General features: G+C 53.2%; 1 protein-coding gene across 1 annotated transcript; it reads right to left on the bottom strand.

Moving 5' to 3' along the window:
* Positions 1 to 218: 218 nt before the first annotated feature.
* On the bottom strand, positions 219 to 9,575 carry aspscr1 (ASPSCR1 tether for SLC2A4, UBX domain containing). The gene is made up of 18 exons (XM_056587342.1): positions 9,489 to 9,575; positions 9,218 to 9,273; positions 8,962 to 9,076; positions 8,651 to 8,751; positions 8,446 to 8,497; positions 8,305 to 8,378; positions 8,008 to 8,215; positions 7,567 to 7,818; positions 7,354 to 7,407; positions 7,117 to 7,256; positions 6,715 to 6,796; positions 5,437 to 5,503; positions 5,227 to 5,289; positions 4,930 to 4,982; positions 4,402 to 4,453; positions 4,256 to 4,325; positions 2,263 to 2,417; positions 219 to 1,292 (listed from the first exon to the last, which is right to left on the bottom strand). Exons 1-18 carry the CDS (start codon positions 9,567 to 9,569, stop codon positions 1,282 to 1,284), a joined length of 1,686 nt encoding a protein of 561 aa, XP_056443317.1. The 5' UTR covers positions 9,570 to 9,575; the 3' UTR covers positions 219 to 1,281.
* Positions 9,576 to 10,251: the final 676 nt, after the last annotated feature.

The raw sequence follows: 10,251 nt of genomic DNA, 5'->3' as shown, positions 1-10,251 counted from the left end.
CCCCTTGCCTCTCTCTCACCCCCCCCCCCCTCTCTCTCATTCCCCCCCCCCCTCTCTCTCTCTAGGATAGGATAGGAGGGTCAGTATGACTAGAAAGCAAGAGTTATTTAGGTCTTTGGGTTGGGTCCGCATGTAGTGTGTGTGTGTGTGTGTGCATTGGGGGGGGGGGGTTATGTGTGCATGTGTGAACACATGCATGTAGAGATGAGGGCAGGGATTTGTAGGTCAAGAATTTTGAGATTGAAGTCGTCTGAGGCATATTGGTAGGTTTACTCTTCTAGGCAATACTATAAATACTTGGGACCAATATATAGATGGATAATATTATTGTGCATGTAAATCGGAGTAGTCTTGACCTTATTCAGAAATGCTAGCAATGCCATCCAAAGGTCATCTTAGGCGTGTGCATGTGTGTGTGTGCATGCAGATGCACGCGCACAGACACATTCACATTCCTTGGCTTTGACCAATTGAACTTGGCCTCAAATAGGCTTTTGGACTTGAGGGTGACCTGTTGGCCTGATTACAGAACAGAAGACTTACTTTTTCTTACAGGGCTACAATTCTTCTAATTCTGTAAAATGTGGGCAATTTTGAACAGGAAAATATATATCAAGGTTTTATCGTGATTTTAATTGCGGGACTTGATATTCTGCTGCTCGGTTGTGTGAAAGTCAGACCGATGTAAATTGTATCAACCTTTTCTAAAATGTAATGGTTGATTAATAATGGTATAGTAGGCAAAATCCTACATTTATATTTTAGCCCTCAACCATTAACTTCAATGCTCCATAAAAGTGAATCTTTGACAATTATTTATTGCTTAATCAAAAGGATTCAACTAATACATGAAGAAATCATTATTTCCATGGCACAATTCGCCCTCAATATTTTCAATGGCAATTAAGACATAGCAGACATCAGAAATCCTGCCTTTGTTATTCTTTTATTGATGACTATAATTAATTAATACCAGCTATGGCTAATATTACCGGAAGTCTACGTCCAGCAAAGTACTAACCCATTCGTTTAAATGGGCTTAAACTAATAATCCAGCAGAGGGCGCTGAAGGCCCTTTCACACACCTCATAAAACGGACATCAACCAAGGCGAAAACGTATGCAAGTATTTATTGGTCCTTACATGTTCTTGTTTCACTGTTGAATGCCGGCGTGTTACATGATCAATCGAGTGCTTTGCCATAACGGCGGTAAAGCTAAAATGGTGAGGTTCATTTCAGCGATGGAGAAGACTGCAGTCTCTAGTTGACCAGCAGGAGACTCACTTCTTACCTGTAAAAACAATACAGTCGATCAGAAAGAACATGCTTAACACTAATATAGAAAACACCTTTTTAAGCCACTTCAAAATAGTATTTTAAAAACGGGAGATAAGATGACGATTTGACAGCCGATAAATAGAATAAAACCGCAAGGAATATCTCCTTACCAAATCATAATAGACTTGAGATTAATTAAGCAAATCTCATCTGATCATCCAACACTAGAGTGGGTATTGAAATGAGGACCGATATAGAATCACTTTGACTCTGTGTGATCCTCTTCCGCACACATCCTTTAAAATAGGTCACATTCCACTCAGCATCCTGAGGACTTATCTGTTCATCACACGCACTCACAAAGGCAAGGTCACACTTCTGTCACACACACACACACACACAACACACACACAGACAGACCCACACACCACACACACGCACACACACAACACACACACACACACACACACACACACACACACACACACACACACACACACACACACACTGTGAGTTTGGATCACTCCAGTATGGGATCTCTCTTTGGCCGAGGGATACGTCAGGAGACAGGAGGATTTACAAATACCACTAGGGTGTCTCCTAGAGGAGAGGAGTGTCCACTAGTCTGTCTCCTAGAGGAGGCGGGTGTCCCCTAGTCTGTCTCCTAGAGGAGAGGAGTGTCCACTAGTCTGTCTCCTAGAGGAGGCGGGTGTCCACTAGTCTGTCTCCTAGAGGAGGCGGGTGTCCCCTAGTCTGTCTCCTAGAGGAGGCGGGTGTCCCCTAGTCTGTCTCCTAGAGGAGGCGGGTGTCCCCTAGTCTGTCTCCTAGAGGAGGCGTGTGTCCCCTAGTCTTTCTCCTAGAGGAGGCGTGTGTCCCCTAGTCTGTCTCCTAGAGGAGGCGGGTGTCCCCTAGTCTGTCTCCTAGAGGAGGCGGGTGTCCCCTAGTCTGTCTCCTAGAGGAGGCGGGTGTCCCCTAGTCTGTACCTGGGAGCTTCAGCCACTTGGGGACCTTCCCGGCGTCCGGTCCCGCCCGCTGAGGGGGCTGGCTGTGGGCCGTGGGGGGGGGCGCTCCGTCCTGTCGGCCCCCCTTAGAGGGCTCAGAGGGGGGGCGTCCGTCCTCTGGGGAGGGGGGCATGCAGCTGGACCCCCGAGGTGGAGGACAGGAGGAACCGTTTAGTCGCAGTGAGAGACCCTCAGAGGAACCCTGGCCCATTATAACGCTCCAACTGTCTTCACCATACCCCTTAGGGCACGGTGACCCTACCCCTTAGGGCCCGGTGACCCTACCCCTTAGGGCCCGGTGACCCTACCCCTTAGGGCCCGGTGACCCTTCCCCTTAGGGCCCCGTGACCCTACCCCTTAGGGCCCCGTGACCCTACCCCTTAGGGCCCCGTGACCCTACCCCTTAGGGCACGGTGACCCTACCCCTTAGGGCACGGTGCCCATACCCCTTAGGGCACGGTGACCATTCCCCTTAGGGCACGGTGACCATTCCCCTTAGGGCACGGTGACCATACCCCTTAGGGCACGGTGACCCCTACCCCTTAGGGCCCGGTGACCCTACCCCTTAGGGCACGGTGACCCTACCCCTTAGGGCACGGTGACCCTACCCCTTAGGGCACGGTGACCCTACCCCTTAGGGCACGGTGACCACACCCCTTAGGGCACGGTGACCACACCCCTTAGGGCACGGTGACCATACCCCTTAGGGCACGGTGACCCTACCCTTAGGCAACGGTGACCATAGAACCCTTAGGGCACGGTCGACCCTACCCTGAGGGCACTGTGGACCATACCCCTTAGTGGGGCAACGGTGACCATAACCCTTAGGGCAACTGTGACCCTAAACCCCTTAGGGCCGGTGAACCACACCCTTAGGGCAAACGGTTGACCACAACCCCATTAGGGCAACGGTGCCCCTAACCCCTTAGGGCACGGTGCCCTCCTACCCCTTAGGGCCAAAAAACGGTGCCCCTACCCCTTAGGGCAAACGGTGCCCCTACCCCCTTAGGGCAAACGGTGCCCCTACCCCTTAGGGCAACGGTGACATCACCCCTTAGGGGCACGGTGACCCTAACCCTTAGGGCACCGGTAGTACCCCTAACCCTTAGTGCACGGTGACCACACCCTTAGGGCACGGTGACCATACCCTTAGGGCACGGTGACCATACCCCTATAGGGCACGGTTGACCATACCCCTTAGGGGCACGTGGACCACAGACCCCTTAGGCACGGTGACCCTACCCCTTAGGGCACGGTGACCCTACCCCTTAGGGCACGGTGACCATACCCCTTAGGGCACGGTGACCATACCCCTTAGGGCACGGTGACCCTACCCCTTAGGGCACGGTGACCGTACCCCTTAGGGCACGGTGACCGTACCCCTTAGGGCACGGTGACCCTACCCCTTAGGGCACGGTGACCATACCCCTTAGGGCACGGTGACCCTACCCCTTAGGGCACGGTGACCCTACCCCTTAGGGCACGGTGACCATACCCCTTAGGGCACGGTGACCCTACCCCTTAGGGCACGGTGAAGACAGTGAGAGGGATGGGGAGTTAAAGTATTCAATACAAATTTAACAATTAATGAATGAAAACAAGGTGAGGTTTTCGAGGATAGTATTGATTTGACCTATTCAAGACTGAGTGAACAGAATCAAACATTAAACTATTGTGACTGTAGCTCGAGGGGCTGACAGTCTAATGCGTGGGTGAGGGCGGGTTAGGGTTAGGGTTAGGGTAGCGGGTTAGGGTTACCCTAACCCTAACCCGCTCTAGGGGGATGTAAAGCAGAGGGGTGTCTGGGCTGACCGGTCCGTGACGGACATCAGGGGATGGGAGGAGGCTGTCAGAGTGAGAGGGTGAGTCTGTATTCAGAATGAGGCTGAATCAGGGTCCCTGTTGACGGCAGAACACCAAGAGGAGTCAACAACACAGCCAACCAGCGCGGTGACTAGAAGAGGCCCACACACACCTGGCGATGGACTCGTTGGCCTGCGTGGCGGACACACAGGCGCTCAGGTGCTCCCTCTGCAGGTAGCAGTCTAGGGAGGAAACAGAGGCGTTAGTCACCAGGCCCCCCTCGTCGCTCTGCGCTACAGGACAGCACCAGGGACCCACCGGTCTGCAGCTCACAGCCGAAGTACACCAGGGCTCCGGGGAACAGGTGGGCCTGGAGGCGGACGGAGACATGAGTCATTAGGGGCTCAGGGGCTACAGCGGGGCGGCTGGGGGTCGCTAGTCCGATCCCGCTTGAGGCGTCCCTGAGCGAGACCCCTCCCCCTGACTGCTCCTGACCAGCTGGCTGTCGCCCTGCGGGGCTGACTCCGCCGTCGGGGGGGGGATGTGTTTATGAATGGCCGAATGTGAGGCGGTGTTGTGAAGTGCTTTGAGCGGCCGCTGGTTATCAAAGCGGTATAACCGCAGTCCGAACCATGAGAGCCCAGACGCGTGTGTGCGGATCGTCCCTTTGGACCTCCAACAGTTTGGTCTCTAAGACAGCAGAGTCTGGAGGCAGACTGAGGCTGGAGACCAGCACGGAGAGGGGGTCCCCCTCTCCGTGCAGGCCAGGTCCAGACCCGGTCCAGACCCGTCCAAGACCAGACCCGGTCCAGACCCGGTCCAGACGTGTGGTCTGGGGACACTGACCTGGAACAGCGTGACGGAGGCCTCGTCCAGGACCGTCTTGGGAGGGGTGACGACTGAGGAGAGGAGAAGCAGGAGGAGGACTCATTTAATCCTCATGAAGAACAACGTTCTCTGGGGTTACGGTCGCACTGTGGGAATGCCATTTTAAACCCATGAGATGCATTGGGGCCACCGTGGTGACTGCACAGACAGACATGAGGATCACTGCCAGGCACACTGGTTCACAGTTCAGGCGCCGACGGGAGGCAGAGCTGGTGCGGTGAACCATCTTCCCCTAGTGTCCCACGTCGTACTCACACAGGTAGAAGTCCAGCTCAGGGTCCTCCAGGTGGTTCTGGACGAACCTCCGGACATCAGCAACTACAGAGAAACACACAACACCACCACGTTGGACCCTTCTGTCGTGGTTCGGTTGAATCAGTCGCTGGCTGACGGGAACAGACGGGGGGCCGGTTGGGATCCCCGACCTCCCTGCCCTCGGGCCAGGCAGCGGTCAAACACACGTACCCGTCTCCAGGGGCCGGAAGAATCCCTGAAGGACGTGGCGGTCTGGGAACTGGACCCTGAGGACCACCTGGAGAACAGGAGAGACAGTCTGATCAGGAGAGATACAGTCTGATCAGGAGAGATACAGTCTGATCAGGAGATACGGTCTGATCAGGAGATACGGTCTGATCAGGAGAGATACAGTCTGATCAGGAGAGATACGGTCTGATCAGGAGAGATACGGTCTGATCAGTAGAGATACGGTCTGATCAGGAGATACGGTCTGATCAGTAGAGATACGGGCTGATCAGGAGAGATACGGTCTGATCAGGAGAGATACGGTCTGATCAGGAGAGATACGGTCTGATCAGGAGAGATACGGTCTGATCAGGAGAGATACGGTCTGATCAGGAGAGATACGGTCTGATCAGGAGATACGGTCTGATCAGGAGAGATACGGTCCGATCAGGAGATACGGTCTGATCAGTAGAGATACGGTCTGATCAGTAGAGATACGGTCCGATCAGGAGAGATACGGTCTGATCAGGAGAGATACGGTCTGATCAGGAGAGATACGGTCTGATCAGGACAGTAGAGATAAGGTCTGATCAGGAGGTACGGGCTGATCAGGAGATACGGTCTGATCAGGAGATACGGTCTGATCAGGAGATACGGTCTGATCAGGAGATACGGTCTGATCAGGAGAGATACGGTCTGATCAGGAGAGATACGGTCTGATCAGGAGAGATACGGTCTGATCAGTAGAGATACGGTCTGATCAGGAGATACGGTCTGATCAGGAGATACAGTCTGATCAGGAGAGATACGGTCTGATCAGTAGAGATACGGTCTGATCAGGACAGTAGAGATACGGTCTGATCAGTAGAGATACGCTCCGATCAGTAGAGATACAGTCTGATCAGGAGAGATACGGTCTGATCAGTAGAGATACGGTCTGATCAGGACAGTAGAGATACGGTCTGATCAGGAGAGATACGGTCTGATCAGGGCAGGAGAGATACAGTCCAGTACAGCGTGTTGAGTGCAGTGTTAGTATGTTATTCTCAGTAGTAATCAGGTCATCTAATCCAAACTATATTCCTGTCCTACATGTTGATTTATTTTCTGACACCCGTCAGCCAGAGGTTCTCGTGGGAATGGGTGAAGTAATAAGTAATATTCAATGTGTTACTCAGAGTACACACATGGTATTGTTAAAGTGGGTTGGCCAACACTGTTTGTGTGTATGTGTGTGCGCAGACACACAGCATGAGCCCACATGGACACGTCGCGGGGTACCTTGGGATAGCGCTCCATCTTCTCCTTGAGCTGGGACTCCTTCAGGGCTTTGGTCATCAAGGGGGTCTCCTCCAGCGACCTCCTGGGAAGGAAGGGGGAGCAGTCAGCCACCGACTGAAGAACCACTCAACCCTGTGGTGGACCAGTCGGAGGCAGAACCTCACCCCCCAGGTCTTTACAAAAAAAAAAATCAACATTTTGGAAAAGTTGGAAGTATTGCCAACATGGGTCCAGGATTCGGTCCAGGATTTGCTTCGTCCATTGGTCCGAAATGTGGAAAAAGAACTTCAGTGGACCAAGAGTTAGGGTTAGGGTTGGGGTAAGAGTTAGGGTTAGGGGGTCAGGGGGGTTAGGGTTAGGGTTGGGTAAGGGGGTCAGGGTTAGGTGGTCGGGGTCACCAACCTGTCGCTCTTCAGCTGGGCGAAGCGCTTGCGTATGTCGTCGACGGTCACCTCAAAGAACTCGTCTGACAGCTCATGGTGGGCACCCGTCCGCTGGGGTCCGGAGTCCAGGCTGTAGACTAGAGCCTCCCTCTCCACGGGCTGGGGGGAGGGGGGGGGGGGGGAGAGAGAGAGAATCGGGATTATGTTTGAGTGAGATGGTGAGTAACAGAGAGAGAGAGAGACAGAAAGAACTTACCTCCAGAAGGCCCTCCCTCAGCTCCATGTCTTCATCGCTCTGGTTGACCCGACCCTTTGAAGAGAAAACAAACCCGTCCTACACAGTCACTACATGGTCACTACACAGTCGCTACCCGGTCGCTACATGGTCGCTACACGGTCGCTACACGGTCGCTACCCAGTCACTCTACAGTCACTCCACCGTCACTACACATCCAACCGTCCAGCTCACCTTGGCGTTGGCGTTCTGGCAGGGTTTGGCCTTCTTGGCTTTGGGGGACCCTCCTGTTGCCTTGGATACCCCAGAGGACGACCCGGAGGAGGACGACAGAGGCCCCGCCCCCCCGGCGGCGGGCCCGCCCAGGCGCTGGCCCCCCCCTGTGAAGGGGGTGAAGGGGGCGGCGGGCGGCGGGGGGGAGGCGAGTCCCGACGGACCCGCTGTCTCTCCGTCATCCACCGCCGCCGCGCTCAACCCAGAGGCATGCTGGGAGGCCGGGGGAGCGTCAGGGGGGAGGGGGGCGGTGCGGGCAGAGGACAGGGGGGCGGGGGCCGCAAGGGGGGGGGCAGGCATGGTGGCAGCGGGGGGGGCCGCGGGGGGGGCAGGTGAGGTGGCAGCGGGGGGGGCAGGTGAGGTGGCAGCGGGGGGGGCCGCAGGGGGGGCAGCGGGGGGGGCCGCAGGGGGGGCAGCAGACGGCCGGTCGGGGCTGGCCGTACGGAGCGGTGCTCCGGATCCCGGAGCGTCGGGCTGAGAGGGTGCCGGTCCGTCGGGCTGAGGGGGAGCCGGTCCGTCGGAGCGCTGGGAGGGAGGAGGTCTGCTCCCCTTCACCCCCGCCCTGCCGCCATCTTCGTCATCGTCTGTTTTGGTGTCTTTTAGAAGAAAGCTGTAGAGGAGGGGATATCTTCTTCAAATATAGGCGTTGTGTTCCTCATCATTCTTTATTTCTTTCTTTATGTTCACTGTGTAGCCTACCGGACTACGGCGCTCCCACTGCTGAGCCCCAGAGACCTCAGCGTGGCCGTCTGTAAAGCCTCTGCTCCAGTCACCTGTAACACACACACAGAGTTAAACCACGCCCTGCCTCAGGCGGTCAGCGGCTGTGGTTGTACCGACCTGGTCTCTCATGTAGACACACACAGGGGTGGCTCCTGACTGGGCCAGCGCTCTGAGGACACAGGGCGGGTTGAGTCCGTTATGTCCTGTCATTTCTTTGAAAATAATCAATGTCGTCTTCTTCTCATACCACACAATATGCATTCAATATTCTTGCCCCTTTCTGTATTTGAGTGAAAATGGAACCACACACACACACACACACCTTGTCTCAGGAAAGTGTGTGAGGAGTTCCCAAAGGTTCTGCCCACTGGAGAACGTTCCTTGGAGTCGAGAACCATCCTCCATCTGGAGACCGATACGTACCTGAGAGACACACACAAACACACACAATTAACTACTTTAAATAATATTCAAAATATATAAAAAAATAAAATATTATTTAATCTCTTGAGAAAGGTGGTATATAATTTCCTTGTGGTTATTCCGGAGATTGTGGTCTTAGTTGGTGTTGTGCATTACACTACACATCATTCAAAAGGCTCATTCCACTGTAATATAGAGAATAGTCCCCACCTGTCCGTCGGCTGCGGTCTGCTTTCTGGCCCCTGCCACCATTTCCAGTTTGGCATTGTTGGGCAGACTGGCGTACCTCCATTGAAGCGTCAGGTCCAGAACGTTCCTCTGGAACCTGTGGAGGGGATCCCGTTAGAGCTGGCTTCACTGGACATTAAACCATTTAGAAAACGGTCAATAAAAGAAATCTGGCTCGATGATCCTATAACATGTATTTTAGATGTCATGAACACTTGAATGCTTTAATCTGACTCACTTCAACCCGTGGTCGTTAGGGTTGAATTCGTGTTTTTTACAGACGTCCTCGAGAACCTGAAAAAAGAGAATTAAGAGATTTAAGGGATGATTTGAGGGATAAAAGAGAGTTAAGATAAGGCTCGGAGGGTTTGAGGGATGCTCTCTGGTAAATCGGGCGCTAGCCTAGCTACCGTTAGCTCCAGCTGATAATAAGTCGGATATGGACCGACAACCCTGGTGAATCATACTCGATATAAGGGGTGAATCCGCGCTGTTTTGACCCGGGTTACCTGCAATAAGGGGGTGTTCGGAGACACCTTGACGGTCTGTCTTCTCCCGTTCGGAGTCAGCACTGTCACGGAGGCCGCCATTGCGATATGACGTCACTTTGTTTATTTCAATTAACTTTATTGAACGGAGACTTTCTGACAGTTCACTTTATTTAACTCTGTCTTTCTGACAGCGTTCCGTACATCTCGACAAATACTCACAGAATGCAAATAGCAAATGTTTTAATCAGAATCCGAAATTCAGAACAAAAATAATAACAATAAAAAAATAAAATCTTTGTTTTTTACGCCTTCTTGTTGGAAGAAAGTGTTTAATTAATATTATTAATATCCGCCATGTAAATGGTGGTATCAACACATGATCATCAGCGAGACGAGTAGGATGATCAGAGTTTGGCAGGAAGCCACAGGACAGGAGACCTCCTTTCTCTCTCTCTCTTTCTCCACCCTCTCTCTCTCTCTCTCTCTCTCTCTCTTTACTCCACCCTCTCTCTCTCTTTCTCCACCCTCTCTCTCTCTCTTTACTCCACCCTCTCTCTCTCTTTACTCCACCCTCTCTCTCTTTACTCCACCCTCTCTCTCTCTCTCTCTCTCTCTCTCTCTCTCTCTTTCTCTCTCTCTTTCTCCACCCTCTCTCTCTCTTTACTCCACCCTCTCTCTCTCTCTCTCTCTTTACTCCACCCTCTCTCTCTTTACTCCACCCTCTCTCTCTCTTTACTCCACCCTCTCACTCTCTCTCTTTACTCCACTCTCTCTCTCTCTT

The sequence above is a fragment of the Gadus chalcogrammus genome, chromosome 3 (genome assembly GCF_026213295.1).
Source record: "Gadus chalcogrammus isolate NIFS_2021 chromosome 3, NIFS_Gcha_1.0, whole genome shotgun sequence".
NCBI classification, from domain to species: domain Eukaryota; kingdom Metazoa; phylum Chordata; class Actinopteri; order Gadiformes; family Gadidae; genus Gadus; species Gadus chalcogrammus.
This window is presented reverse-complemented; position numbering and strand designations above follow the sequence as displayed.

Excerpts from the sequence above, each read along its gene's own strand:
- aspscr1 (XM_056587342.1), bottom strand. The coding sequence starts at position 9,569 with ATGGCGGCCTCCGTGACAGTGCTGACTCCGAACGGGAGAAGACAGACC. Across the intron at positions 7,819-8,007 it reads CGTCTGCTGCCCCCCCTGCG|CATGCCTCTGGGTTGAGCGC; the intron begins GCCCCCCCCGCT and ends CCGGCCTCCCAG. Across the intron at positions 5,290-5,436 it reads CTTCCGGCCCCTGGAGACGG|TTGCTGATGTCCGGAGGTTC; the intron begins GTACGTGTGTTT and ends GTTTCTCTGTAG.